Source organism: Vombatus ursinus, unplaced genomic scaffold, assembly GCF_900497805.2.
Source record: "Vombatus ursinus unplaced genomic scaffold, bare-nosed wombat genome assembly UNPS02014870.1, whole genome shotgun sequence".
NCBI lineage: Eukaryota > Metazoa > Chordata > Mammalia > Diprotodontia > Vombatidae > Vombatus > Vombatus ursinus.
The window spans coordinates 101,586-127,216 of NW_020954648.1; the positions used below are offsets into that span (position 1 = coordinate 101,586).

General features: G+C 44.2%; 1 protein-coding gene across 7 annotated transcripts in view; it reads left to right on the forward strand.

The window, feature by feature from the left end:
- The window catches only part of MEST, a 28,583-nt gene that overhangs the window by 910 nt on the left and 2,042 nt on the right, over positions 1-25,631 (forward strand). For 2 of the 7 annotated variants that reach the window (XM_027842278.1, XM_027842277.1), the window contains exons 2-8: positions 5,933-6,087; positions 14,629-14,708; positions 16,544-16,621; positions 16,700-16,836; positions 17,561-17,754; positions 22,598-22,668; positions 24,583-24,659. In XM_027842278.1, coding sequence (XP_027698079.1) covers positions 5,934-6,087; positions 14,629-14,708; positions 16,544-16,621; positions 16,700-16,836; positions 17,561-17,754; positions 22,598-22,668; positions 24,583-24,659 — 791 coding nt within the window. In that variant the 5' untranslated portion in view covers position 5,933. Of the gene's footprint in view, positions 1-5,932; positions 6,088-14,628; positions 14,709-16,543; positions 16,622-16,699; positions 16,837-17,560; positions 17,755-19,622; positions 19,664-22,597; positions 22,669-23,079; positions 23,182-24,582; positions 24,660-25,631 lie in introns of all 7 variants that reach the window. The other 5 variants (XM_027842273.1, XM_027842272.1, XM_027842275.1 and 2 more) reach the window with 5 other exon arrangements.

Here is a 25,631-nt window from a genome sequence, read left to right on the forward strand (position 1 = left end):
TCCTCTTAATTTCCTTCCTTTCTTCCTCCCTCTCTTCCTTCGTTGTCCCTAGGTTTGGGATAGCTTCTTTCTTCTTAACTGGATAATATATTTATACTCTCGGTATAAACTACTCCTTGGCAAGGGCAAAAGGGTGTGTGAGATATGGAATGTTTGTGATAATGCTAAAGGGTGTGTGAAATGATATTACAGATGGTATTTGGTAATACTATTCAGGATTACAGTAATTCCAGCTATTCAGGGCCAAGGCGTGGACTGTATATTTTTCATTTGAGGATCAATCTAGCCAAGTCGAGAGAGGCTTGTCTCACTAGAAAGGGCTGCTTACCAAATTGTCATTATTGTTGTTGTTGTTGTTTTTTTTTTTTGTTACCACAGCAGCTCATGAAGACCAACTAATAAGACATGGGGTATGGGATGGAGAGAATTAATCTGCCCTGGAGAGGGGAGGGGAGGGGAGGGAGCAGGAACACTGAAATCACACAACCTAATTCAATTTGGTTTGATTCAGCAAATCAATAATAATAAGTCCCTACTTAGTAAGTCCCTACTAGGTGCAGGGCATTGGGAGGATACAGGATAGAAAAGGAAGCAGTCTTTGCCTTCCTCTTATTGAGAGGTAGAACATGTCCACAGATAAGCAAATACAAGGTAGTTTTAGGTGGGATAAAACAGCAGAGGAAATCAGAGAAAACTGCTTGGAAGAGGTGGTTTTTGAGCTGAATCTTGAAGATAAAAATTCTGAGAGGTGGAGCTGAGAAGAGGGAGTGTACTCCAGGCATGGGGGGAGGTTGGTGCCTGGTTGAATACAGTGATGCAGAACACGGAATGTTGAGTAGGTAGGCTGGTAAATTCTAACAACTGGCTCTCTGAAAAATTAAAAAAAAATTTTACTGCATCGTTAACATTTCCTCCTTCACTTAAGTCTAGACAATCAACAAAACAATAAATCCAGCACTGATCTGTAGCACTTCTTAGTCGTATATACTCACATTGAAAAATTGGCCAGGGTTTAAGCTGGCCCCAGCACACCCCTGATTGTAGGAATGACTAGTTTGTCTGGAACCTAGAATTCATGTAATGTGAAATAAAGCTGAAAGGACAGGGTCAAGTTAGAATTTTATCCTTGAGAAAATAGGGAGGCATTGAGAGTTTTCAAAGGGGAGAGGGATGCCATGGTCACACCTATACTTTAAGAAGGTTATTTCGGAGGGTGTTTTGGAGAGGTGAGGTCCAGGAATTCAGGAGACTAATTAAGAGGCTGTTTTGATAATTGGAGAGGATTAGTGGAGAAGTGAGGCTGTGTGACCCTGGGCAGATGGACCAGGCTCTCAGCTCCTGGCTATCCTCAAGTTGCTGAGAAATTGTCTATCCACTTTGGTAGAGGATAGGCACTCCCTATACTGATGTGATCACAGATGTGGCAAAAACAAACACCAAAAACCAAACCAACAACCTCAAAACAGTATTCTAGGCTAGAGGCGATGAGGGTTTAAACCCTGGCGGTTGCCATGTGAATGGGGAGAATGCGACTTGGTGACTGACTGAATATGAGGAGAGGGGAAGAGTGGGAGTTCTAAGGTGTCTGGTGACTCGGGAGCATGGTAGCACCCTCAGGTAGAAAATAGGGAAGTTTGGAGGACGACTCGGTCTGGGGCAACGATGAGTTCCATTTTAGACACATTGCATTTGAGGTAGCCATGGCATATCCAGGTAGAGATGTCTCTTGGCATCAAGGATACAAATGCAGGACCTCTGTCTCCCCAGTAGTGAGACAGGTAGTACCAAAATTATCCCCTCCTTTGTTAATGAGGTGATTTTCCAATAATAAGTGGAACCAACTTGAGGAAATATTAATTGAACCTATGGAAGCTAAGGGAGAGAGTAAAGAGAAGGTAGAAATACCTTCTGATACTTGGGGAAATAACCCATGACCAGAAAAGTAGTCTTAGAAAGTGAGTCTGTGGTGATGATTTGGAGGCAGTGAATGCCAGGCAGAAGAGATACAGATGGCGGTCAAGGGAAGGCTTTTTAAAGCATAGAAGAGACCTGAGTAGGTGGGTAAATCGCTGGGAAGGGCCATCCAATGGGAGGAGATTGAAGATGGGGGAGTGGGGTGGAGTGATCCACCAGGCACACCGTAGGAAGAGATAGAATCGAAGGCATGCATTAGAAGCCTTAACGTAAGCGATTAAGAGGATCATCTCTTTCTCAGAGACTGGAGCAATTTGAAGACTGGTAAAATATAGGGGAAAAGAGAGACTTTGTAGTGGATAGACTAGCTTCTCCTTGTGAATTTGGGGGCCAGAGGAGAGGGGCAAAGATTTGGAATAGTCAATATGAGGAAAGTCCCAGAGAGTTGACTAGGGATGAATAAAAGGATTGCCATGGGAGGTTAGGGAGTACAGTTGAGATTAGATAACATGACTTTTTAGAGGAAGGCACACTCGTGTTATAAAGTTATACCAGTCATGTTTAGCACCTTGGGGGTGGATTCTGGAAGTACCTTAGGGTTGAGGATTAGCAAGGGTATGAATGAAACAATGACAAGGGGGCAGAGAGGGGTAAGAGAGTTCATGGGAGGAAGACAGTGTATAATTGAACTGTAGGGGACAAGACTGTGAAAAGGGAGAAGGCTCTCAGAGTAGGGGTGGCCTGGGAGAACAGGGAGAAATGGAGGAACTGGAGGTTGTAGTGAAGGCATGAGAATGAAGACTAGGTCTAAGAGAGAGAAGCTGTAGGGAGAGGTAGAAATATAGGAAGTTATGACCGTAGAGAAGGAGTTTCAGAGTTTAAGATCATGAAGGAGGAAGAATTTAGGGTGATGGTGAAGTCTTAAGAGTGAGCACTCCAAGGGGAGCTGCGCTAGAATGGAGCTGTAGGTTATGGGAGTTGAAGGAGCTGATGAATTGGAGGGCCTGGGTGTTGAGGACACATGAATGCAAATATTGAAGCTATCAAGGGCTGACTTGGCAGAGACTAGAATGGAGAGGAGAGCTCTGGGCCAGGAAGAGTGACTGGGAGGCTGGTAGATATCTGCCCACCACAAAGGTCAGGACAGTGATGGGGGCAGAACATAGGTCACCTTTTTCTTCTCTGACTCTGCTATATCTCCTTGGGTTTCTCCCTTTTTGGGGATTGCTGCAGAAACCAGTGAGTAGTTAGGGTGTTATAATACTAAAGAATGGTGCAATGTGAGGGTGTCTTAGGAGAACCAACATTTTAAACTTTGGGCCTTTCTTGACTTTATTTGACAGGGAAGTCACAAATATACAAGACTAAGCACAATGATGGGTGTTGTCACCTGTTGGCTAATTATGATTGGAATGACAGCATTCCCCTCCCCTCCCCATGATTTTCTTGTGGTCCATGTATATTTTGACTTCTTTTTTGTATTGAGGTAAATTTTGTCCACTTTAGAGCTTGGGGAAACTAAGACTGAGAGACAGGAAATGATTACACCAGAGACATCCTCTGAAGCTTTTGACTAAGGAGCAGGGTTGGTTTCATTTTTGTTTCTGTATTGTGTGTACCACCACTCCCACCCCCCCCAAGCCATTCTCAGTCATTTCAGTCTTGTCTTCATGGGGTCTTCATGACCCCATTTGGGGTTTCTTGGCAAAGATGCTAGAGTAGTTTGCCATTTCCTTCTCCAGCTCATTTCACAGATAAGGAAACTGAGGCCAACAGGGTTAAGTGATTTGCCCAGGGTCACACAGCTAGTAAGTGTTGGAGGCCATATTTGAACTCAAGTCTTCTTGACTCTAGGCCCGTTGCTCTGTCCATTACGCCACCTAGCTGTCAGAGAAACCAGCTTTTTGCTGGTTTCTGGTTGGGTCAATTTACCACCTTCCTCTACCCCCTCCGGGTGAGATTAGGGATTGTTCAGAGTATCAGCTCTATCTTTGGGAAATCCTAAGAAACTCCTTGAATGGGAAGCTCCTTAAGAGTCAGCCAAGAAAAGACGGCCACAGTGTAATCCACAGCCCAGACCTCCCAAGAGATTAGTTACTCACTCTGGGTCATTCCAAAACTGCTTACTTTAGCATAAATAACAGCCAACTCTGTAATGGAGTAGCTTGTTTTCACTCTGTTTTCTCAAATCACAGCATGAATAATTAGGTGGAGAACACAAACTCTTCACTTCTGTCTCAGAATTCCTGGTTTCTTTCAGGACTCAGCCCAGACACCACCTTCTACATGAGACCTTTCCCAACCCCAAGTGATAGCATTTCTCCCCCTTAATTTCCTTCCTTCCTTCCTTCCTTCCTTCTTTCCTTCCCTCCCTTCTTCCCTCCTTCTCTCCTTCCTTCCCTCCTTCCCTCCTTCCTTCCTTCCTTCCTTCCCTCCTTCCCTCCTTCCCTCCTTCACTCCCTCCCTCCCTCTTTCCCTCTCTCCTGGTTAAACTATAAGTTCCTTGAGGTCAGGACTAGATTGATTTTTATCTTCATATCTCAAGCACCTAGCATAGTGCCTGGCACATAGCAGATGCTTAATAAATGCATGTTGATGGATTGGAATGTGATAGGGTAGTGGTTTTCAAAGTGTAGTCATCACACACACTGGGGGGCTTAGAACCCTCCCAGGGAGTCTGAGAGATCATAACTATTTTCATAGGAGTATCACAATATTATTTGTCTATTAAAATACTTCTCTGCCAACTACGTATCTGTAGGAGGCCAGATTTTCTTCATATACTTCGCCTGAAACCACACATTGCAACAGATTAAAGGCAGAAGCAGATATGAGAGGCCAGTTGTGTTCTATTAAGCCAGACTTTCAAAAGATTTGCAAAAATATGTAAAAACAATGCCACTCTTCTCAGTAATTTTTTTAATTTGAGAAAATATAGTCGTTTTTCATAAAAATACATTATTTAGGTTAACTTGGGTTAAAATGGGTTTGTTATGGTTTTAAAATGGATTAAATATTTTAAAATGTATCAGTTTTAATTTTGAATATGATAAATATTGATAGTTATGTCCACATAAAAACTCTTTGGGGTTCTTAAAAATTTATTTATTTATTTATTTATTTATATGTTGGTGAGGCAATAGGGGTTAAGTGACTTGCCCAGGGTCACACAAGCTGGTCAGTGTCAAGTATCTGAGGCCATATTTGAACTCAGGTCCTCCTGACTCCAGGGCCGGTGCTCTGTCCACTGTGTCCCCTACCTGCCCCAGTCCTCAAGAGTTTTTAAGAGTGTAAAGGAGTCTTGAGACTAGAAGATTGGAGATCAGCTGACATGAGGCCTGGATATCTCAATGTATATTGGAGATACAGCTCTCATTTTAAGATTTTTCTCTCTTTGATATCTTTTCCTTTTTAACAGATATATTACCCATTTATGGGGTATGAGGGAAGGGAGGGGAGAGATTTATGAGCTGATAGAGTAAACTGAAGGAGAAAGGATACTTTTTGCTCCTTGGAAGACTTGGTGAAGTGCTTTAGAGGATGTTCAGAGTATGTCTCCTGATAGTCCTTTTAATTTCAGCAAATAGGACCTCACTTGGTAGCGTGACACTGGAGAAAGAAGCTCTAGGGTCAAATGACCTGAGTTTGAATTTCCTACCTGTGTGACCTTAGACAAGTCATTTAACCTTCTTTTGCCTCAGTTTCTTCAATCTGCAAAATGAGGGCAGTGAACTAGGTGGCCAGCTCTATATCTGTGGTCCTGAGGCTGCCGGCTGGGTTTTTGTGTTTTGTTTTTTGCCTTCAGAGGCAGCCGCAAACAGAGGAAATGATGCACAGTGAGGCAGATCTCCAGCTTGCCTCAGCATAGCGGATGCAAAGAAAAGCATGTGTAAATGTGGTTCGTTACTTGCCGCAGCCTTGAGAAACGTCTGTGGCCAGCCTCCTTGGGAGACCTGAGGGTGTGCTGTGTGTGATTGCTGCTGTGCGGGGCTCACTCTGGGTCTCTGGTTCCCCCCAGGATGAAGGAGTGGTGGATCCAGGTGGGCCTCCTGGGCATTCCTCTTCTTGCTGTCTACCTGCACATCCCTCCCCCCCAGCTCTCCCCAGAACTTCACTCCTGGAAGACTTCAGGCAGCTTCTTCACATACAAGGGCCTGAGCATCTTCTACCAAGGTGAGGCTTAGGACGTGAGCTGGTCAGATGAGATGCTCATGACAGATGGATTCAGCTCCAGGGCTCCCAGCAGAGGCGCCACCAAGACATTCATTGTGGTAGAATGTGCTAGCTGTGTGCAGCTGCCCTCTCTACTTCTGATGTCCACATCCTCAAAGGGTGAATGTTTTTTACATTTTTAATGGAGTTTAAAACTTTCTTTGGTTTTGTTGAGACCTGTGTTTTCATTAATGTAGGGAGGGAACTCTCAGTGAGAGGCAATAATGGGTGTTTAACACGCATTTATTTAACAGAATTTTCAGGTTTGTTTTTTTAACTAGATTTATATTTAATTGGCATAAGGAGCTTATATAATGAAATTCTCTCTGCCAACGCAGCATCTGCTTATAGTCTTAGAATTGCCCAGGTCACTGAGTGAACACATAATAGGTTTTATTATTATTTTTCAATGAATTAATAAATTGAAAAAATTGAAAATGTATCAGTTTTATTTTCAGCTTGCCCAGAGTCACCTGGCAGGTATTTACCCTGGACTTCCCGACTCTTAAGGAACGTTCTTACCCCATGGTGTCACAAGGAGCATGGCATTGGAATGGGAGGGCCTGAGTTTGAGTCTCAGCTCTGCTGCTTCTAGCTGTGCCACCTTGGGCAGGTTTCTCCCCCTCTCTGGGCCTTGGGTTTCTTAACTGCAAATTAAAGGGGTTGCAGCAGATGACCTCCAAGGTTCCCTCTAGCTCTGAGTCCTGTGACTATGTCTCAGAACATTCTTGGCTTTCCTTCATAATCTGTTCCAGATCTGTCATCCGTTAATTGATCCAAACCCTTTTGGAGTCTGTTCATATTTGCAGGCCATATTTCCTTCAGGGATAATAAATTCCTTAAGTTTACTGTGTGAAGGAGCATTGCACTTTAATTTTTAAAAGCTTTTCATTTTAGGCTTATTAAAGGGAGTCTCGTGGTATCTGCCACAGTTCACATTCTCCATAGTCATGACCATCATGCCTTTATAGACTTAAAGTCCTAGACTTTAGTTACGTGGTTATGATGTTGTCTCCCTCTGCCCCTCACTGTGGCGGGGCGCACAATATTGTTCTTCAAGACGAGCTTAGAGGTCACCACCTGCATTCATTTATTCATCCAACAAGCATTCATTAAGCACCAGGCCCTGGGGAGGTAAAGGTGGCAAATAAAATAGCTCCTGTCCTCAAGTGGCTTACATCCTATTGGAAGGCATTAATATGTGTACAGATAAGTAAATAATATACATTTATAGTCTGTTTGTCTAGCTTTCTAGCTAGTGCCGTGGGGATAGAACATGAGACCTGGAGTCAGGAAAACCTTTGACTTCAGACACTTAGTAGCTGTGTGATTTTCAGCAAGTTACCTCACCTCTGCCTGCCTCAGTTTCCTCACCTATAAAATGGGTACAGTATCTCCCAGGGCTGTTTTGGGGATAAAATGAAATAATAGTTGCTCTACCTCTGTTTCTTTCCCCCTTTCCCTCCCCCTCTGTCTTTCCCTTCCCCCTCTTCTTCTCCCTGTCCCCTCTCTCTCTCCCTCCCCCATGTATGTGTGCGTGTATTTCTATGTGGTGATATGATCTGAGCCTTCGAGGAAGTTAGGGGTTCTAGGATGGAGGTGAGGAGAGAGTGGCTTTCAGGCTCAAGGAAGCAGCCAGTGCAAAGTCATAGGGATCAGAAATAAAAGAGTGAAGGTAAGGTCAGCTTCACTGGCACCTAGTGTGTGAAGAGAACGCTTGTTTGAGCCTGGGGAGGTAAGTTAGAGCCAGATAGAAAGAGCTTTAAATAGCAAATGGAGAATTTTAATCCTGGAGGCACTTGGGAAACCCCTGGATTTCTTGAGCAGGGCAGTGACCTCTTTAGATCTGTGGATGTCAGTGTGGTAACAAAGAAAACTTCTGGTTTTCTTTGGTTCTCCTCTTTTCTAGGCCCTTGTGAGTTTCTTGGGGATAGGGGAGGTACCTAGGGATCCTCCAGAGGTCCTCCATGGCACCCAGCCCTGTGCCTTGGGGTCAGAGCAGCTCGAGAGAATGTCATTCCTTGAGAGTAGGGATCATTTCATTGTCCACCATGCCTGTTGCTCTAACCAATGCTTGAATAAATAATGGAAAATTTGTTGAATGTCAGAGGAATGAATGAATCCTTATTCCATGATGTCCATGAAATATCCCAAGGCCAGGCAGAAAGAGGACTTTTAAACCAAAGGCCGTATTGCTAAAAACTTTTTTAGGCAGGCATCATGGGATTGTGAATTTAATTCTGGAAGTAGAGTCAGGAAGACCTGACACCAGCTGGGAGACCATGAGCCAATCACTTAACTTGTCTACCTCTGTCTCCTCATCAAGAAAATGGGGATAATAATGCCTGTGGTACCTATCTCACAGGGTTGCCGTGCAACCTCATTAGGTAAGGTGTGTGAAAGCCCTTTAAAACCCTGTATTTGTGTCAGCTGTTGATCCCCAGGTGGATTACAGAGAAAGTTTGTAGCACAGATTAGTACTAGTCTTGTGTGTGTGTGTGTACACATATATATTTATGTACACATACACATGTATATATGAAAATCTGTGTGTGTGTATATATATGTGTGTGTATATATATATATATATGTATGTATGTATATTTTCAGTCATTTTTTCAGTTGTGTCTTTTTGTGACCCCATTTGGGGATTTCTTGACAGAGAAAGTGGTTTGCCATTTCCTTCTCCAGCTTATTTTACAGATGAGGAAACTGAAGCAAATAGAGTTAAGTGACTTGTCCAGGGTCACACAGCTAGTAAATGTCTGAGACCAGATTTGAACCTTGGAAGTTGTCTTTCTGACTCCAGGCCTGGCATCTATCCACTGTGCCACCGAGCTGCCCTATAATATACATATATGTATGTATTTGAATGAATGAAGAAAACATTAAGTGATTCCTATGTGTAAAACACTGTACTGAACACTGGGGATACACACAGAAATACAAAAATAAGCCAGTCCTTGCCTTCAGGAAGCTCATGTTCTAATGGAGGAGATGACATGTGTGGAATTTTTCAGCTGTAAGTCAGATGGAAACATCCCATGGTCCTGCTAACAGAATTTTAAATGCATTCCAGACTGGACTGGCCTCTCACCTGGGATTGACTGGAGATGAAATTGAGCAGTCCAGAGTGTGTCAGGGATCAAGTAGCAGTTTAATTGATTTCAGAGTGAGGAATTCAGTTTGCAAACCTGACATTCTCCTGAGGAGAGCTCCTCTTGCTGCAGGAAAGGCAGAGATTGTATACGTAAATCACGAGTGGGCAGGTGGATTACAACACAATCATTTCTAGGGCTTGAGCGGTTTCTCACGGCAAGCCCACGAGGGTAGAACAAGAGAGGTGTTCTGGAGTCCTGTGGGAACAGTTCTCAAATCTTGGGGGGGGTCATGATTATTTGGTGGGGCTCAGAATCAGAGTTCTGTGATGGAAACAGGTTTTACAGTCTTTGATTCGCTTCACTTAAGGTACCACAAGCAGAAGAATGTGGGAACTGTCAGAGTTGATTGATAACTTTAAGCTGCCTTGTGAGTCTCTGACTCCCAAGCCAGAATCTGCTGGCGAAATGGTAGTTCTGAAAAATATAAATTATTAGTATATTCATTATATATATCATGTTGATTAATATGAAAATCATAAATCCCTTTGCAGTCCTTAGGGTCCAGCAGTAAAGCAGATGTTAATGCCTCTTTTTTATTGTCATTTCCATCGATAAAATAGCATCAGTTTCTGATGTTAAACTAGTTGATGGTATCTAGGAATTTGGGGGCAAGAATTTCATTTTCTGGGTCTTCAGTGCCTGTGGCTTGCTTCCCAGGATGAAGGCTGAGGGCAGTGGACAGGAAGCAATACTACCCTCAAGGTGAGGGAGGGGAGAGGGAGAAAGAGAGATGTATGTACATATAATGTATGTATTAAAATGTTAGCTGTTATATATACACATAGATATGCATGTGTGTATACATATACACATATGTATATACATATACATGCACACATACAGACACATTAGCATTTATGTAACACTTGAGGTTTGCAAATCACTTTACAAATATTTCATTTTGTCCTCACAACAGGGAGGTGGGGGCTACTATTTTCTCCATTTCACAGATGAAGAAACTGAGGCAGGCTGAGGTTAAATCAGTTGCCCAAGGTCACATGTGGCTGGTGAGTATCTGATAGTACAAATTTGAACTCGGGTCTTCCTGACCCCAGACGAGCACTCTTTTTAGAGCGGGCTTTTCCTGATTCCAGCTGAGCACTCTTTTCAGAACGGGCAGTGGAGAAGTACGTAGCTTTCACCTCCGGCCCCCCCCGCCCCATTTCTCTTTCCCCTCATTTTTCTCTCTTGATCCCTTCCCATCATTCTATCTGGTTCCTTTCTCATTCCTCACTTATCGCCTTCTCTGTTTCTCCATATTTGTCATCTAACTCATGCTCCCCTTTCCCTCCCTCCCTTCTTCCCCTCTTGTCTTTCATTGTAAAAATACAAAAGCCTTAGTAACTCACTGTTTTCTTTGAGCAGTTTCTTTGAATGTGAAGTCCCCAGTGAGATCCTTGTCCCATGGCCCAGAATGCTCATTACTGTGTGTGCCTTGTGGATGGTGATAAACGGATTTTTTTTCCCGTTTTTCACCTGGCACCTACTGACAAATGTCTCTTAGAAGTCTGCAGTGACCCCAGGACAGGTTTTTCTTGTGCTAGGGCTGTTAGCTAGCCGACTGTGTTCAGCCAGTTTCTTCTACAGTTCATCCGAGGTTATGTTACGTAATGATCTTTGAGGGTAAGCAGGTCAGGACTGAGAAAGAGTTTAAAAAATAAATACATATGCATAAATATAAAAAGAAAAGAAAAGAAATATGAAATAAAGATTTTAAAAAAAGTTTCTACTATATAGTAAAAAGTTTTACTTTATAGTAAAACTGAGAAAATGGAAGCAGTCTGTCCTGAACTCTCTCATCTTCCCTAATCCAACCTACAAATCCCTCTACATTAGGGGATCTTAACCTTTTTTGTATTGTGGACCCCTTGGGAAGAATGCTGAAGCCAACAGACCCCTTCTCACAATAACATTTTTTTAAATGCACAAAATAAGACATTTAGGATTGCAGAGGAAGCCAGTTATATTGAAATATAGTTGTCAAAATATAAAATAAAAAGTTCACAGACCCAAGGTTAAAAATCCTCGATCCACATCTTCAGTCCTTTCCTCTGCTGTTTGTCCTCACTTGTTAGCTCTTCTCTACCACAAGCCTCATTGTGTTTTCTCCCTTCAGTTCCTCCCACCCCCACCCATATCTCATTTCTCTCTGTCTCTGTCTCTCTCTGTTTCTTTCTCTGTCTCTGTCTCTATCTCTCTGTCTCTCTATCTCTGTGTCTCTCTGTCTCTCTCTCTGTCTCTGTCTCTCTCGACCTTGCCCCAAGTTCAGTGTTTCAAGGGCCTAGAACTCAGTTCCTTTCCACTTCTTGACCCTGGCTTGCCTTCTGGCCTCACCAACCCACCAGAGCTGTCTTTTCTGAGGTTGCCTGGGATCTCCTAAGTGCTTCATCTGATGGCCTTTTTTCCGGACCTCATCCTTCTACACTTCTCTCTTTACTGTCATCACTCCTTCCTGAATGTGGGTTCCTCCTTTGATTTTTCTCTTCTCTCTGCTGACCTTTCTTGTTTCTTCTTCTCCATTTCATTTAGATCATCATTTGTCTGTTGCCTCCTAACTGTGGTTATCTGAGCCTGTGTCTGGGCTCTCCTCTCCATCTTCTCTGTAATCTCATGAACTTCCATAGGCTTAACCATCATCTCATACACAGAAGGCTCTGAAATCTCCTTGTCTCCCTCCCTCCTTTCCTTCTCTTCTACCCCCCTTCCATCCCCCTTTCTTCCCCACATACTTCCCTACCCTCCTTTTCCCTCTCTCCCTCCCTCTGTTTTTTCCTCTTCTCTCCCTTCCCCTCCTCCCTCCCCCTGTATCCTCTTCCCCTTTCTTCCCCCCTTCTCTCCTTGCTCCCTCTCTTTCCCTCCCTCTGTTTTTTCTCCCCCTTCTGTCTTCCTTTCCTTCTCCCTTCTCCCCCATGCCCTCTCTCCCCTCCTTCTTTTCTTCCTTCTTCCCCTTCTCCCTGCCCCTTCCCTCCCTATTTTTTCTTTCTCTTCCTTTCCTTCTCTCTCCTTCTCCTTTTCCTCTTCTTCCCCTCTCCCATTTTCTTGCTATCTCTTTCTCCTCCCCCTCCTCTTTTTTTTCTCTCATGGATACATGCACACACACACATGCACACATGCTCCATCCCTTGTCTCTGCCCTGATCCACCCTGGGTTGGCTCAATGACGATCTCTATGTAGGTGATCCTCAGGTCTGTTTATCCGACTGTAAAGTCTCCCGAGCTCCAGGCTCAAGCCACGAACCACCTATCCACCTATCGGACGTCTCAAACTGTTGGTCCCGTAGATATCCCCAGCTCCTCGTGTCCATGACGGAGCTCATCATCTTTCTCTCCACTCCCTCCTCTTCTGGACTTCCCAAGCCTTGGCAAGGGTGCCAGCATCTTGCCTGCCACCCAGGCTTGCGACCCCAGTGTTGTGCTGGGTTCCTCCCTTGCACTCACCCTGCATCTCTGGTCCATTGCTGAGTCTTGTTTCTACCCTCTTATCATCTCCCGTCTACACCCCCTCTGCCCCCTGACAGCTGACGCCTGGATCAGGCTGTTTTCACCTCCCGTCTGGACTGTCCCAATGGCTTTCTAATTAGCATCCTTACCTCAGGTATCTCAGTATTAACAACCACTCCGCCGTCAGATTTATCTCAAATCAATAACTTCTTATGGCTCCGTATTACCTCTTCCGTTTGGTTTTGAAAGGTTTCCATACCTGCCTCCTGTCTCCTGCCTCCTGCCTCCTGCCTCCTTCCTCCCTCCTCCCTTCCCAGCCCTGTCACGCCTCCTCGTCTTCACATACTGGCTGATATTGTGACACTGTCTTTTTCACTCTTCCTTGCGCTCGACCCTCCTCTCGCCTTCCGACTATGTGCCTTTTTACTGGCTCTCCTCTGTGCCTGGAATGTTATCCCTCATCACCTCCGGCTTCTAGCTCCCCTGGCTTCTTCAGGATTCGGCTCCACTGTCATCTACATATGGACTTTGCTGATTCTTCCTACTGCTTGTCCCCTCCTTGGACACTACCATGCAGCTGCTCCGTATATGTCTTCGATGTATTATAGTTGTTTGTATGTTCTCTGCCCTCCTTGAGAGCTGAGACCATGCTTTTCTGCCTCTCTTATATCTCTAGTGCTTAGCACAGTGCCTGGATGGGGTCAGTGAATACTGGCTGATGGGGTCCCCAGGGCTGGACTGCTCTTGTACTCTAAATGGCAGAGTCTGAGACATATCAGGAAGATATCTACGTATGAACTGTGCCTTGGCTTCCCATCTTTAAATCTTTAGGAGTTCTTTTGGCTCCTTAAAGCTTGGGATCTCCTTTGATTCTGAGACCCTGGTGGGGGGCAGATGCCAGTGATGGAATCCCCTGGGGTTGCACTGAATTTGCATGCATTCCTGGTTCCGTGGCCCTGTCCTAAGCTCCTTTGTTAAGAAGCACACCCAGAAGAGAGCCTGGCTTCTTAGTATGGTGAATATTGGTACTGGGCTTGGAGTCAGGAAATTCAAATTTGACTTCTGACACGCATTAGTGGTATGACCTTAGGTAAGTCACTTCTGTTTGCCTCAGTTGAACTTGTAAAATGGAGATAATAATAGCCTCAAACTTTCAGGGTTGTTGTGAGGATCAAGTGAAACATCATGTAAAGTGTAAAGGGTTGCAACCCTTAAAAAGCTTCACAAATGTCATTCAGTCATTTCAATAGTGTCCGACTCTTTGTGACCCCATTTGGGGTTTTCTTGGTGAAGGTACTGGAGTGATTTGCCATTTCCTTCTCCAGCTCATTTTATAGATGAAAAAATGGAGGGAAATGTGGTTAAGTGACTTGCCCAGGGTCACACAGCTATGTAAGTGTATGTGGCTGGATTTGAACTCAGGTCTTCCTTACTTCAGGCCCAGCACTCTACTGTGCCACCTAGCTGCCATGTGTAGATGTTAGTTACCATCATCATCATCATCATCATCATGAATTCAGCTTTTGGTGTTTGAGTCTACGGTTGGTTGGGTCCCTCTGACTTCCTGAGGCTCAGGATCTCAGGAAAGCCCAGCAGACTTTGTCAGAGCAGTTTTGTAACACGTTTCTAGCCACTATTTGCATACACGGCAGGCCAGTTTCAAATTATTTTTATCTGTTCATTGGTGGAGGAAAAGGAAAGCCAGGTATTGAATGCTTTCCTGAACTTGCCAGTCAGAAACCTGCATTTGTTTCCAAATATTCTGACATTTGGACTCTTCCTTGGTTCTCAGAGAATCCCTGCGTCCCTCCCCTGATCTAAATGTGGGAGATTTCACCGAGTTCATGGTTGCTTTGTGGGATTTCCTCCTGACCCCTCCTCCCCTCTCTCTTTCTCCTCAGACTCATGGGGTGCAGTTGGGAGCTCAGAAATAGTGGTACTTTTACACGGCTTTCCAACCTCTAGCTACGACTGGTGCAAGGTGAGATGAGAGAGACCCAGGATCAAGGAAGCCAGCTCCTGGGCCTGCAGAGATGGTCAAAACAAAATGACAAAAACCAACCCAAATCCGAGGATACCCAGGAGTCCATTTGGACACTTTTGTAGACAATGGGTGAAAAAGGTTCTTTTTTCAAAGTGTAGTTCTGTGATCTTTTCATCAGCAACCATTCATCATAAGTCTATCTCATACAGAAATCTGTATTGAGTAATCAAATTTATTGAGCACCTACTGTGTGCCAGATGCTGTGTGTTCACTGTGGGCTGGCGATACAAAGTAAAGAATGAAAGTCCTCCAAAAGAGCTTCCATTCTTTTGGGAAAACACATATACTGATTAGCAAATATGAAGTAAATACGGAGTCCTTTTGTGGGGAGGCTCTTGCAGCTGGGGGATCTGGAAGGATCTCTGGTGGAAGGTGGTGCTTGAACTTAGCATGGGGGATGGGAGGCAGGGTCTGGAGAGACAGAAGAAGCTGGCCGGTTCTTACCACGGGCTTCCATTCAGATGAAACTGATGGTAGCCATGAGGGTGGTGGAAAAACTGCTGGGTTCATACCCTGGCTTTGCCACTTACCAGCTGTTTGATCCTGGGTAAGTATTGTAGCGTCTCTGAGCCTCGGTTTGCTCATCAGTACAATGGGAATGACAACAGCTGTGCTTGCTGCCTCAGGACCGTCATGAGGATCAGGTAAAGTGGTGGAGGTAGGGTGCTTTGCCAACCTTACAGTCCTCTGTGTGCTTTGAGCTTATTTTAATCTGCAAAATGGGGATGATAGTACTTGCCCCCTTGACAGCGTTGTTGTTGGGAAAGTGATTGGTATGCCTAAAAGCCTCGTGGAAAGGGGAATGGTTTTATTTCTCACTCCCTTATCTTACCCATCTGGCCTTGAGCCTGTTCTCGGGCCCCTCATGAGAAAAAGGAAGCTGACTTTTTGGTTCTTGAGTAAGCCTAGAAGTAAGGTGGTCATCTTAGCCTTTGCTAAATAATGATAACAACAATAAAATAGCTAACACTTACATAGTGCTTACTATGTGCCAGGCACTGTGCTAAGCACTTAATAATTATTTGATCCTCACGACAACCCTTGGAGAGGTAGATGCTATTATGATCCCTATTTTCCAGATGAGGAAACTAAAGCAAACAGAGGTTAGGTGACTTGCCCAAGGTTCCAGAGGAACTAAGTGTCTGAGGCTGGATTTGAACTCAGCTCTTCCTGACTCCCAGCTTGGCACTCTATCCACTGCTAAGAAGTAGGTCGTGCCATTCAACCATCACCCCATGAAACGGAAGCCACCTTCAGTGGGGAGTGGGGGACGGTGAATTTGTGTGACTGGATTACCAGTTCACTTACTCATTCACTTCTTTAGCTCTGTGGTTCAACAAAAGACTAGGAGACTCAGAGGTCTTGAGTTTTGAACCCAGTTTTGTCATCAACTCCTTGTGAAAATCAGGGCAAGTTGTTTTTTCCATCTATGAAATGGTTAGAAGAGAAGCGGTCTTGATAGTTCTGTCATCGTGATGGTCCCAAAGGCTGCTGCAAATAGGACAAGAGATTTGGGCATAGTGAAATTAATGCAAGGGGGGGGTAACTCTTTAGCAAACTCTGGAAAAGACTTGTCATGAAACGAGGCAGGTCTTTTTGAAGGAAGGGAAAATGGTGGATTCTGTCCTACAGAGAGAAGTGTTAGGGATAAAGCCGCTCCTGGGAAGGGGTTGTGCTCAGCTGACTGAGTAACAGGAAGGTTGTGGTTGGGTGTTGGGTCTGTACGATGGGGAGATAGCCTTTGCTGTCTCAGACCCTTGTCTCTCTCGCAGATCTGGGAAGGCCTGACCCAGCGGTTTCACCGGGTGATTGCCCTTGATTTCCTAGGTTTTGGCTTCAGTGACAAACCGGTAAGTGGCATCTGCGGAGGGCCTTCAGCAGCTCTGGGGCCCAGAGGAGGACTCACCCTCAGGCTTTTCTCTTTGTAGAGGCCCCATCATTATTCCATCTTTGAGCAGGCCAGCATTGTGGAGGGGCTGCTGAGACACCTGGGGCTTCAGAACCAGAGAGTTAACCTTCTGTCTCATGACTATGGAGACACCGTGGCTCAGGAGCTGCTTTACAGGTCAGTGACGTGCCAGACCTCCTCACCCTTTCCTGTCTGTGTCTGTTCAGAGAAAAGTCTAGCCCTGCACCCTGTTGGGCATCTGACCTCAGCTGCTGTACTGATCTGAGTCTTCTGCTCTGAGCTTGCTCGTTCATTCAACAACCACTTACTAAGTGCCTAGGGCAGCTAGGGGGTGCAGTGCATAGAGTGTCAGGCCTGGAGTCAGGAAGACTCCTCTTTGGGAGTTCAGATTCAGCCCCAGATGCTTACTAGCTGTGTGACCCTGAGCAAGTCACTTAACTCTGTTTGCCTCAGTTTCCTCATCTGCAAAACGAGCAGGAAAAGGAAATGGCACATCTCATTTTTGCCAAGAAAACCCCAAATGAGGTCACGAAGAGTCAGACACGACTGAACAAGAAGTGCCTACTGTATACAATGCACTGCACGTGGTGGGTAGAGAGATGAGACAGAGTCCCTGCCCCCATGGAGCTTACAGTCCAGCACATGGAGCATGTAATCTCCTCTCTTCTATAGTTAATCATTTCTGCTTTCTGTGGTGGTTATTGGCATATGTGCCATGTCCTCGTCTTACAGTAAACACCCGAGGCTGGGATCAGTGCCGTATTTGTTTTTGTATGCGGCTCCCTGGGTGCCTAGCGCAGGGTTCTGCACATAGTAGGCATTTACAAAGCGTTTGTTGAATGGAATGGAATTGAACGGTTTCCCCTCTCCCTGTCCCTAGGTACAAGCATAATCGGACTGGTCGGGTTCTCATCAACAGCCTTTGTCTGTCAAATGGAGGTAACGGCCCGGAGCTGGCAAGGATGAAAACTGGGGAGTGGCCTAGCTCAGCCACATCTAGGTATCGCAGTATGTTGCCTAAAAGGCCGACTGTCTCAGAATGCCGCAGGCACGGGAGACCCCAGGATGCAGAAGGCATGAGCACTTAGATCTTCCTTAGGCAAAATTACTCAATTTCATGATTGAAATTTAAATGTTCCCAGAATACCCTCTGCCACAAATTCAGTTCAGTTTAATAACCATTTATTAAGCAGCCTATGATGTGCACGACAGAGATAAGGAGTGATAGAAAGCACAATAATGTTCCTACTTGATGTGTCCGGACTACACGATGATCACTATGTCACCTTTCCTTGCTCTCTGCCTAGGGATTGGAGGGGGAATGAGTTTCATTCCCTGGGAATTCATTTTTGCTCTTTTAGGGGTGAAGTACTTGCTATTTATTTAGGGCAATTAGTGGGGGACACTTTTCCTTTTATTTGAATATTGATTGTTTATTTTTAACATTTAAAAAATTTTTTTGACTTCCAGATTCTTTCCCTCCCACTTGCTCTCCCCTCACCCCCAAGGAGGCAAGCAGTAAATCAGTTAGGGAACAGTTTTCAATGCATTTCAACAAACATTTAGCACTTACTATGTGCAGAGTATCATGCCAGACCCTGGAAATACAAAGATGTAAAAGGGTGTCATGGTTCTTGTCCTCCCAGTCTTACAGTGTGGCGGGTGGATGAGATGTCGACCACTATAATACAGGTTACAGTGTGGTTGGAATTGGAGTAACCATTTGGGGAGGTGGGCTGGAGATCACGGAAGACTTTGTTCAGAAGGTGGCACCTTGGTCACCGGATTTAGATCTCGAGGGAAGATCGTGGAGGATGGACTCTTAAAAGGACCTTATGGATCATCCGATCCAGCCCTTTGATTTCATAGATGAGAAAGCTGAGGCTAGAACATTCAAGTGACTTGCCCACAGTCACAAGATTCAAACCTGTTTTCTTATTTCCAAGCCTGGGGTCTTTCCCTGAAGCTCCCTAGTCTTTGACAAGTAGTTCATGGTAGTAATGTAGACTTAAGCGGTTTTTTCACTGCTGAGGTCACACAGACAGCAGGCAGCAGAGACGGACTGTGAGGAGGGAATTTGAATGGGGATAGCCTTTGGTGTCTGGAGAGAACAGTTTCCTTCGTAATCTTTAAGAGAAAGGGGCAAACAGAAAGCACCGCTTCCTCCTAAGTCCTGTGTATACTGGAAAATCACCCCCTCTTCACATTTTGCAGCCAATAATAAGGATGATGCCGCTGATAGTTAACATTTCCATGGTGCCCGCTATGTGTACTGGAAAGCACTGTACTGAGTGCTTTACAAATATCTCATTCTGTCCTTGCGAAGACTCCGGGGTGCTGTTATTGTCCTCATTTTACACATGGGGAAACTGAGGCAAACAGATTAAATGACTTGCCTAGGGTCCCACAGCTAGTAAGTGTCTGATGCTGGATTTGAACTCAGGTTTTCCTGACTCCAGGCCAACCACTCTCACAGCTATGCCACTGAAATAATTAACAATCTCGTGTACGTAATGGCGGATGGGTGTATCCTTGCGTAGGACACAGTTGTCAGAGCCCTAGAATAGAGCTTAGCATTTCTGGAGTGCAGTGCTGGCCTTCGTGGCATGTTGGGCCTCAAGCACATTCCTTTTCCTCCCTGGGAGCAGCTTCACCTGAAACAGAGGAAAGTGACCTTGTTCTCTGTGTCTTGCCAAAGAGGCCAGAGGAAGCAAAAATGTTCATCTCTAAGGAGGGAGACATAATTGGCTGTAAAAACACTTAAGAGCTCCATTTACGCGTCACTAGCTTTTTGTTTTATTAATTTTGTTTCTCAGTGAAATGCCCTAAGGGGAGGAGTCTCGGGAGAGGTGGGTGTGAGGTGGAAAGAACCATGGGCTTTTGATTGGGCTGAAGTTGTTGGTGAGTGACTGACTAAGGTAAGTTTTCTGCCTCTCTTGCAGGTATCTTTCCTGAGACTCACCATCCCACCTTACTCCAGAAGGTTGGCCAGTCCACTGGGTGAATCTTTAGTCTGAGACTCTGTACAGAGTTGAGTCTTGTGGGGTCCTTTGTAAAGGCCTGTTGCCTCTCTGATGATGGATAGACGTTAGTGAGGTTATCTCCTTCCCTTGAGAGGGAACATTGTATTACATTTCCTTTCTTCTTTTTCTCCTGGAAAAGAGTTCAGGGAATGGCCCCCACATAAGATTTGTATGGATTTTGCTTTTAACATAAACATTTCATTTTAATGTCTATGGGCAGGTACTGGTATTCAGATGTATGAGCAAGAGCATTGGAAAATTTAAAAGGCAAATGAAATGCAAAATGAAGCAAGAGATTGTAAATAATTGTGCATGGATCTTTAAGCTTCTAGTTACTTATTCCCGATTTTTAGCTAAAAGGGGTTAATATTGACATAAAAGAAGTGTTCACATCCCATGTTCTTGTAATCCCTTCTTGACCTTTTCTGTCTCTGTAGCATGGATTTGTTGCTGTTAGTTTTTAAGTCAGGGATTCTTAACTTGAGGTCTGGAAACTTGTATCTTTTAATATTTTGGTAACTGCATTTGAGGACAATTGGTTTCATTTGTAATCCTATGTATTTTATTTTATGCCTTTAAAAAACATGATTCTGAAAGTGGATCCATAGGCTTCACCAGACTGTCAAAGGAATCATGACCCAAAAAAGGTCAAGAACTCCTGTTTTAACTACAGGATTGTAGTCAGGGTGTATTTTATTTGTTGGAATCTGCTTTCTTCTCTCTGTATTACTTCATATAAGTCTTTTCATATTTCTTTGAGTTCTTTATAATAGCTTCTTATGATGAAACATTGCAGTACATACCTTTAACCTATACAAATTCAACTGTAGGAGAAAACAAAGCATTTAAATAGCACCGTGGTCTGCCATTTTGCTCATAGATGCATCGTTCCACTCAGTATGTGCCCCAAGTGAGCACAAGATGAGAGAGAGAGATGAATCTTCTGGTCCCTCGCAGTCGGTTTCAGGCCCTGGGCTCCTCTCAGGATGTGAGCCAGCTGCCCGGGGGATTCTAGAGTTCCCCCACTTCATCACCAGGGGTTTCCTTGGAGTGACACAGAATAAACACAGACCTACTCCTTCTGCTTCGGCTGGTGTAGTGATAAAAGAGAGAGCCGTAATTGTCTTCCCTGGCATTCCTGGTTGTCTGGAAGGTCCCTGCAAACTGCTCTAGGGACTCCAGCTTCCTGATATGTCATCGTGTGAGAAGAAACAGTGATATGGGGGCAGGGGGTCATCCTACTCATCACACTTAGGTGTCAGGCTGCTTTGAGGATATTTTTTCCCTAATCATCAGTTTTCCTGCCAACCAAGTCCTTACCAGTTCTTCCCTCACCCCCCATGTGAGAGGTGCCGGTCCAGTCTCTTTCCTGATCAGTAGCTTAGCTAAGGGCTGGGGGTGGGGGTAGTGAAGAGTGAAATTGGTATTCCATTGTTTCCGTGACTACCACCTCAGATCCAGTTATTCCCTGACACTGCCTTCTTTAAAGCACCCCTCTTTCCATCTACACCTTATACCGTAGTAATAATAGCTACCATTTACATAGCATTTTAAGGTTTCAAAGCACTTTTACGAATATGATCTCATTTGATGCTCCCAACAGCCTTGGGAGATAAGTGCTACTAATATCTTCATTGTATAGATGGAGGAAATTGAGGCAGATGGGTAAGTGACTTACCCAGGGTCATACAGTTATTAAATGTCTGAGGAAGATTTTTGAACTCAGATCTTCCCGACTCCCCAGTCCAGGACTCTTGATCTCCTTTGACACCCATCTGGTGTGACACCCCACACTGTACTTTGTGGGGAATTTTAGGGGTAGTTTTTGCTATGCTCCACTTGCACCTTAGGGGCTATCTTCAGAGCCTAAATCCCTCGTAAGGGAGCCTTATTCCATTGCAGTCACATGTCAGGATTTGTTCAGCCATTCTTCAATTGTTGGGTGCTTAGATCATCTCCGGTTCTTTTGGTCTTACAAATAGTGCTGCCGTGAATATTTTTGTTCACATTTTTCTTTTTCTTTCTTTTCGGTAATGTCTATGGGCTATAGTTTCAGAGGTAGGACCACTTGGTCAAAGAGTATGTACATTTTTGTAACTTACTTTATAAGTTCTTATTGATTTCCAAAAAAGATGGACCAGGTTGCCACTGCTGCAGTGAATCAGTGTGCCTCTTTTGTTTTGTATTGTTTTTTTTACCAGTGGTGCTAATGTGAACTGTGGTCTTTTATTGTTTTTGCTGATTTGAGGGGTGTCAGGTGGCACCACAGAGTGGTTTTAATGTCTCAAGTTTTTAAACATTTTTTCACGTGGTAGGCTGTTCATTTGTCTTTCTCCTGAGAATGGCTGGTTTATGTCCTTTGACTGTGTGAGAGTGATAGATATTTTTCTTTTTTCTGTGGCTTATGTAACAAAGCCCAGTGGGCTTCTCATCCAAGTTCACCAAGCTCAAGTTGGGATTTCAATGTACAGGGGCCAAGTCTGAGAGCAGGGATTCTTGAACTGGGGTCCATGAATGGATTTCAGTGAGGTTGTAAACTTGGATGGGAAAAAAAATTACATCTTTATTTTAATATAATTAGTTTCCTTTATAATCCTGTATATTTTCTGCATTTACTAACATGTTCTGTGAAGGGATCTTCATCAGAATGCCATGATTCCTAAAAAGGTGAGGGATCCCTGCCTTTGAGGGAGTTAGAAATAGGCTGTTCTTTCTCCGAATGAGGAAGGAAAGAAATTCCATTTTCCAGATATAGAGAGGCTTAGCTTGAATACCTGTTGTCCCAGGCAAAGAGGCTCCCCATGTCCTGGTGAAAAGCCTTCTTCTTCTGGTGTTTGATGTCACATTCTTCTCTCGGTTTTTGTTTTTTGTTTTGTTTTATTTTTAACCTACAGCTGCTCAAAGATGGAGGCCCGATGTCTCCCATCCTTACTCGCCTGATGAATTTCTTCTTCTTTGCCCGGGGGTGAGTCACTCAGAGCTGAGCTCTGGGGCTGCTCTTTGAGAAGCATAGAGTCAGAAAGTGCTGCCAGCCTCCATTTTGGCCCCAATATTAGGACCGGGACCAGGCCTGGTTCCTTCTCCTTCCTCACCTCAGCAGCTCTTACCAAGGCCCCTGACTCATCTGCTCCTTTGAGGAGGTTAGAGGAGATGAGGGACTTGTGGGGGGGGGTGCTTTGGAGTGGTCCTACCTAGCATTCCTGGTCGTCTGGAAGGTCCCCTGCAAACTGCGCCTCCCCAACACAGAGAGTGACCCAGAGTGGTAGCTAGATAGTGCATTTGTTATGTGCTTCCAGAGTACCTACTCTGACACTAATACTGGGAAGTTCTACTAATACCTGTCTACCCACCCTCTCAATTTTTTGGAATCTTTTAGCCTTGCGGTGGTCTTTGGGCCACACACACAGCCCTCAGAAGCTGAGATGTGGGATATGTGGGCTGGAATTCGAACCAATGATGGCAACCTGGTCATTGACAGGTAAAAGATGCACTATGAGTATCAGATGTTTTATTAAAGGGAAGATGGCTTTTTCTCTCCCTCACCCCAGCCCTGTTCCCTCATAGCCTATACCTTCTCACAGGAGGAGTACTGGTGCACAAAAACCAGAATTACTGGTTTGGCTTCATATCCATTTGAGACGCTGTTGGAGAAGTGAGAAAATGGGAACAGATAGAATCGTGATCTGGAGGCATGTGTGGCCCAAAGACTTAGCTAAGCAGCTGCAAATTCTAATCTCACTTTGGTCTGTGGCTTGCCACCTAGCCTTTAGTGAAGCCTTTTTCTTTTCTGTGCCGTTGCTGATGTTAACCATTTAAAGGTGTTTTATGTGCTTGAGAAGAGCTTGCTGCCTCTGCTAAAGTGTTCATCATATTGTAACTTCTTCAGCAACAACAGAGGCTGGGGCAAGGGATGTTGGCACATAACAAGGTACAGAGGCCCCCAGTGTCTAGATAGAAATGAGAGTTTGGCAGTTTTCAGAGGGGGTGCTAATTATCTGGAAATCCCAAAGATAAGGCTTCCTTTTCTGCCAGTGAGGTCAATGTAGCTTCCACCTTGTCTTGCTGACTCCAACTTCTAATTGATATCTATGTTGGAAATAACAAGTTACGGGTTATTTTCCATATGGATCTGTAAGTTTTTTTTTTTAATACATGAGACAGTAAAAGTTTTTTCTTAGTGGGAAAGAGAAAGTATTTATCCTAAGAAGTGACGATCCAAGTTCACATATGTGCCAACTTGGAGTTGAGAGGAAAAGGGATCCATGCTCGACATGAGAGCTTGTGAGTTCTAGTCCAAGATGTGACTGTCTCTTCTGATAATTCTGGAAAGGTTTCTTTTCCCTCTCTTCTAGATATCAGTTGAGGAGGTTATACTCATAATCAAATGGAGTAAGAATTTTAGGGGTGGCTGGGACCATAACGATCATCCAGTAGTTTCCTTCAAATAGTACCTAGCTGCCCTCAAAGTCTGTGACTCTAAATGATCATGGACATAGATGATCTTCCACTGTGTGCCTCTACTCACCTAACTGAAAAAGATGGGGAGGATCTTTTTCCTAAGAGAGTGGAATGAGACGGTCAGCTTTTCATTGCATCTCTGATGAATTACAGTCACTCTTCATATTTATAATGTTGAGTTCATTCAGATCCTTGCCTCACATTATTGCCTCGATATCCTCCCAGTGCCATTGAATTCTGACATCACTATGTGACTGTTTGATTCTGGAATTTAACGGGAATGGATGTAGCAGGTGGGCAAATGGCAACTTTCCCTATAACTTGATAAAGGGAGCCTTTGGCTGATATCAGGCCTTGTGGTCTCACCAGAGTATGGCTTTCCTTGGCTCACAGCTCAGCTCTCACTAATCTGTCCTTAAAGTATCTTACAGTACATCAACCAGAGAAAGAAGCATCGAGACCGCTGGGTGGGAGCTCTCACCTCCGTGGCTGTTCCCCGTAAGTGTTCCCTCATTGTCTCTTTGTTAGACTTTAGATCTTAAGGGAGCATCCTACCTATGGAGAAATCAAACAGGTCCTTAGAGTAAAAATACCAGGCGTTCCCTCCCCATCAACAGTACAAATATATTGTATTGTAAATTGAATCAAAAAGATATTACAACAGCAAAGTACTGTTATGGATGGGAATTAGGAAACCAACAAGTGGACTGGTCTCTCTGGTTGTGCATCATTCCAGAGATGTGGCACTGTGGATCACTGATAATTAGGGTTATTAGAGTATGCCTAGGCTTTGCTATCCCCTTGTCACTGAACCCTCATATGGCTCCCCTGATTTGAGCACCAACTCCTTAAGAACAGGGACAATCTCAGTTTTCTATTTGTATTCCCAGTGTTTGGCACAGTGCTTGGCACAAATAATTGCTTAATAAATGCTTTTTTATTTATTCACTCGTTAGGATACTACTATAGGCAGTTACTGTAAGTGGGAACCAAAGTATGCAGACTTGGTTGGAGTAAGAATTAGTCTCTTCAACCATATATGTTACATATATAAAAAAAAAAAAACCCAGCCTCCCTATTCCTGCCATATTTAGCACATAGTAGGCATTCAACAAATATGTGATTTACATATCAAAGGTCAAATCCAACTATTTGAGTGATATAGCAAGATGTTTAAAGTATAATATTAATGTTGGATTTTTTAAAAGAACCAGAGGTCTACAGAGAGGAGGATATACATTGTCTAAAGATACAGAATAGATCACTGGAGGGAAGAAAGATTATGAATGAGCCATGTGGGTTAGCTGCCTCATTGCCAGAAGCTTCCTGTGACCTATTTAATTAAAGAAATTGAATTACCTATCTTTCTTGGAGGGCAGGAAGATTAGGCCAAGATGACAGACTGTACTAGGAGAAAACTGTCTTCTGGTTTGGGTTTGGGATGGAGGGTTGAGAGAGAATGCCTTTGCC